Source organism: Aplysia californica, unplaced genomic scaffold (assembly GCF_000002075.1).
Source record: "Aplysia californica isolate F4 #8 unplaced genomic scaffold, AplCal3.0 scaffold00092, whole genome shotgun sequence".
NCBI lineage: Eukaryota > Metazoa > Mollusca > Gastropoda > Aplysiida > Aplysiidae > Aplysia > Aplysia californica.
This window is the reverse complement of record NW_004797362.1, coordinates 1,342,509-1,347,711: the sequence shown is the minus strand read 5'-3', so window position 1 is coordinate 1,347,711 and position 5,203 is coordinate 1,342,509. Positions and strand designations below refer to the sequence as shown.

Here is a 5,203-nt window from a genome sequence, read left to right as displayed (position 1 = left end):
TATATATACATACAAACATTTTTTGTTCCTTAAAGTCATGTTATGAAATTCGAGCTGTTACATAAACTTATATAACTGTAAAATTGCATAAATATCATAAAAGAGCATGTACTACTTTGCCTTTTCCAACGAACTTTATTTGGTACATGTATTGATCGATTGCTATTAAAGAGTAGGCCTATTGACTAACGACATTGTGAAACACAGATTTCCCCCTGCAAATACGAAGTCGTGGAACGATAAGAGGATAAGAGAGCCAAAGCACACGTCAATTTCCGGTGGGCAACGCGGACTCGAAAATCGTGTACCGGTCAAGTCAGATGCATTTACTCTCAACAGTTCCAATATTTGCCCTTCCAGTCGACCGTGCATAAAGACAGACGTCCTGAACATGTGATCTGGTGAGACGTAAAAGTGTGAAGTGTGCCACATTTGACGACAGCAGCCATTCTGAAAAGTCCTGTCTCAGCAGAAGGGGCGCTGAAGTCTCATGAATGAAGTTGGCAACATGCACGTTTTTGGTTTTGTTGAGAAGTATTGGACATTTAGTTTGGTGATGCTGTTTTGTGGGTTGGAGCTGATATCTGCTAACACCACAATGACTGACTTCCTGCAGCTGTACGACGATCTTCTTCTGGGTTACAAGTAAATACATTTATCTGTGCTCATTTTATATGTTTTTGTACCCTTTCAAATACATTGTTTTGGGACTACAAGTTATACATATAATAAATTTAGTTAATTTTTCAGTGTAGTAGTGTTCAAGTTTGTCATTCTTTTCTACTTTGTTACTCTCTTCTTTTTAAAAAAAATCTAAATCAGTCCAATCTCTGTCTTTGGTCTACTCCAACACCCCCCCCCCCAAAGTACGTCTCTATTTCTCATTCCCGTATTTGAACTGTTGCATTCTCCTCTTTTATCTTCTCCATTATAATCTGCTCCTGCCTTCAAAGTTTGCTTTCATTTTCGTTATCTCCCAACTTCTTACTGATATGAATAACCCATAGGAAAAGCAAGTTGCAGATATCTTTCTTTTTGCATAGCACAACGCCCAAGAGAAGAGAGGGAATTCTTTAGTTAAAACAACACCGGTAACGCTCGACCATTGAACCCGGGTGCATCAAGGTTAAATGTGACTTTTTACAAATTCCAACGTTTTGGAAACTATGATAATTAACATAATCCGCGGCAAAGTATTCAACAACAGAGAGGAATAACGCTTGAAGGAATTAGTTAACTATCACGGAGATTCAGTTCAATTATTCTGTACCAAATTGTTCTAAGGGTGCCCCATAGAGACTAAGTGTTACACCAGAGACGACTGTGATTTAGTTAATGATATCCATACTGTCAACAAGAACAAAAGTTGCCAATATAATTAGATTTTGTGATGTCCTTTCCTCCCCAGGCCGTACGCTCGACCAGTGACGAACCAATCCTCCGCGACACAACTGGAGCTTGAGTTCAGTTTGGTCACTATCTTAGATGTGGACGAGGTGAAGCAGGTCGTCTCTACACAAGGTCTGCTCTCGATGGCATGGTAAGGCATTTCTTAATATTCTGATTGACCACCCCCATCGACTAAATCTAGATCATCCTGGAGGTGGGCTTCCTTGTAAAAAGACCAAGTTACTAATAAAGTTGATCCACTTTTCTTGGGAATGGAACTCAGGTGTGATAGCGAACCACCGAATGCTACACCATAAACGCTAATGAACGTCATTTCATAACCCTTTTGCTTTCTGAATTCTCAGTGGCATGGGAAACAATTACTTTGGGTTTTTTTTCATTTTAATAACTTTTTCTGAACATTCGGATATGTTATCTTTTAAAAATTATGTGTATATGTCTCGCCAGTTAAGCTGTCGCACATCATGGCTCTGTTGCATGACATAAATCATTCATAACATAAATCTACGAAACTCCCGCATTTTTTTCTCTGTAATCTAATGGTATGTTTATTAGATCTAAATAAAACATTTAGTTATCTTCAGTTGTGTGTTTATTTTAGGTAAACAGGTTAAATAGGAGTGGAGTTATCAGGTTCAAGTAGTAATTGTGATGCTGCAAAATTGGATGGCGCAATTGGCAACGCTGAAAGGTGGAACAGCTTGCTGTATACTAAGAATTAGATTGTGATTTTGTTTTGGATTATATATAATATATATATATATATATATATATATATATATATATATATATATCAGTTTCTTACTTAGCAAAGTCTCGTGAACCAGTTTCGTAGTGTCCGTTACTGTTCTTGCGAGGGTTTGTTTGTGTGTGTGTGGGGGTGGGGGGGGGCACAAAGGCAGTGTTTGCAAAACTGAGTTTTGTTCTTCGTTATATAAAGAGACGCCATCAGTGTTTTTGCACATCTTTTCTTAACACATTTCTAGAATTCTGCATCACGGCTCAATATAACGAACACTTAACGTACCCAGCATGTAACGTCGGCCAGCTGTTCAGATGTATTAAACCTATTATTTTGAATCTGTTTTTCGCAGTTTCTCAATCAATGGCGTCTGTAGCTTTAATCGGCTCGAGAAATGTTTTGTCGAAGTTCAAATTCTGAATGTATAATTCTTGAAGAGAATATTACTGTTTCTTCTTTCTCTCTCTCTCTCTCTCTCTCTCTCTCTCTCTCTCTCTCTCTCTCTCTCTCTCTTTCTCTCTCTCTCTCCTTCTCTCTCTCTCCTTCTCTCTCTCTCTCTCGCTCTTCTCTTCTCTCTCGCTGGGGATATAATGCTTCTTTCTAGACTGTGGATATTTGGGCAGCATGCTGTTAGGGGTAATTGTTTCGAGTCTTATGCTTATTTAAGTACAATCAACAACAATCAACACTTTCATAGATCCTAGAGAGGAGGGAAGAGAAGCTATGACATTGAACTGTCAGCCATGATACCCCAACCTAGAAACCATGCCCAATGTTCTGCCACTCTTCGGCATGTGCATTCATTCACGGATATGCCCGTGCATTCTGTTGCCGCGGTAACGGAAATGTAACATATGAACACACAGACAAAAACAGACAGCCGACACAACACTGCTCTGTTCCCCTACGACCTTACTCTTTCAGTTGACTAACTATGCTCCTACTGTTCACTAAAATTCCCTCTACAATTTCGTTGTTGTCTATTTACTGTTTACTTAATGATCAGTCACTGGTCACTCATTATTCTTTTACGTTTCACTTACCGTTCCCATACTTTTCCCGATACTGCTTACTTACTGCCTCCTTACTGTTCACTTGGTGTGCTCTTGCCGTCCCCATTAACGTTCACTAATTGTTTACTTACTTTTTCCGTCACTGCTGACTTACTGTTCACAACCTGTCCCCTTACGATTCACAGGTACGATGAGTTTTTGCAATGGAACCCAAACGACTATGGTGGCATTAGAACTATGCACTTTAACGAGAACCAAATCTGGGCACCACAAATTTCTATAAACAGCAAGTACAATTTCTTCGATTTCCATATCCAACATACAGTTCAGTCAAATGGACGAGTCACTTTTGCTTCTATGGTCACTATTGAGAACAACTGTAAAATGGACATGACCTACTTTCCTTACGACATCCAGAGTTGTAAAGTCTCCGTCAACACACTAGAGTCCACTGCCGACCAAGTGCTAATAGTTCCGACCAAGGTGGGAACACTTTACGGTGGTTACGTCGAGCATGAAGAATTCGAACTTAAAAACGTTTCTTCCACAACGTTTTTCATCTACTCTACTGACGGAGGTTTCTTGTCGTTTGTTGACATAATTTTCAAAATCAAGAGGCGACCAACCTACTACGCACTCAGCATCTTCCTCCCGGTTGTGACCATCTCCCTGCTTGGTCTATTTACCTTTACTGTGCCCGTGGAGAGCGGAGAGCGGCTATCCTACGCGCTGACCGTTCTGCTGTCGCTGTCTGTGTACGTTACTTCAGTGTCAAGCATCATGCCAAGTACATCTGTGACAACGCCCATCATCACGCAATACCTCGTCTCTCTATTTGTTATTAACGCCGTCTGTATCGTTATGACTTTAGTTATCATTAGCCTACGCTGGGGAAAAATTGTACCTTTGAGCAGGCGAAAGAAACTCTTGCATGTATTCGGGATCCCTTTCTCCGTTTCCACAGACGAACCCAGTCCGAATGAACCAGCCTGTAATGGAGGAAAGACGAATAGAATAGGTGCTGTCGAAGATAATACTACTGTAGTCGTGAGCCCGGCGGCAGACAAAAAAGACATGAGCAGCAACGATCTATTTCACGCACATATTCCCACTCACCCAGCTTCTCAGAAATACCATGAAAACATGCCAATGCCATCAGAAAACGCTTGCAATGCAAGGATATTTAGTGGCGGAGGAGGATTTGGGAGGCATCACACGCCCAGGGATGGACTGCCCATTCCTTTTGCGACTTGGGGTCATGAAACGATGGCCTCTGATCCCACCGATGAAGTTGATGCTGACCTGAAGTATGTGTTGAACATGATAAACCTTTTCAGTTTCATTATTCTCTTCACGAGTTTCGTTGTTGTTACAATTTATACTTTTGTAGCGATGAACAGTTAAAGAGGGATTCATCTATAGCATCTCTCTGAAAGTGTACATACCTTAGATGTAAAAAGTAAAATAAAGTGTTTAAAGCATTCTAGCTTTTTTGTACCATTGTCCAACTCATGAGCAATAAACTGTCTATTTTCATGTCCTTTTATCAAGACTTACTTTATGAAATCTTCGTAAACTTTTCATAGTTCTTTTGACACGATTAGTTAAGTCCTTTTGGGGCTGGCTGATTCGACCGTAAAGGTCAGGGCCAACTGGGGCTGACTGAAACTATTATATTACCCTGCCAAAATAAACTTATGGATGATGGAAATACTCACTAAAATAACGTTCCAATTAGGAAAGAAAAATGAAAGTATTCTGAGTACTAGATTTTTTAGTAAGTGTTTTACAGCGCTTGCAACTGTATAAGGTCATGTGAGCGCGCGGGACACATTAAACATTTTTAGTTTGTACGGAATTAATTTTGAATTTTGCCCGATTGGCGGCTGAAGCCTAGTCTTGTCGATTTTGGACCACCAAAGGATCTTTAAATAACTTAACCAGCACACAGGATCTCCGAGATTTGGTCCACCTATCCGAAAAGGCTTAGGTGTTCGATCTTACCTACCCTAAGATCAGGAATGTGGCTGAAAGACAG

The 5,203-nt window shown here is 40.2% G+C and overlaps 1 protein-coding gene across 1 annotated transcript; it reads left to right on the top strand.

The window, feature by feature from the left end:
- The first annotated feature begins 598 nt into the window (after window positions 1-598).
- LOC106011341 (neuronal acetylcholine receptor subunit beta-3-like) lies at window positions 599-4,946 on the top strand. The gene is made up of 3 exons (XM_035968866.1): window positions 599-645; window positions 1,409-1,540; window positions 3,159-4,946. Exons 1-3 carry the CDS (start codon window positions 599-601, stop codon window positions 4,567-4,569), a joined length of 1,590 nt encoding a protein of 529 aa, XP_035824759.1. The 3' UTR covers window positions 4,570-4,946.
- Window positions 4,947-5,203: the final 257 nt, after the last annotated feature.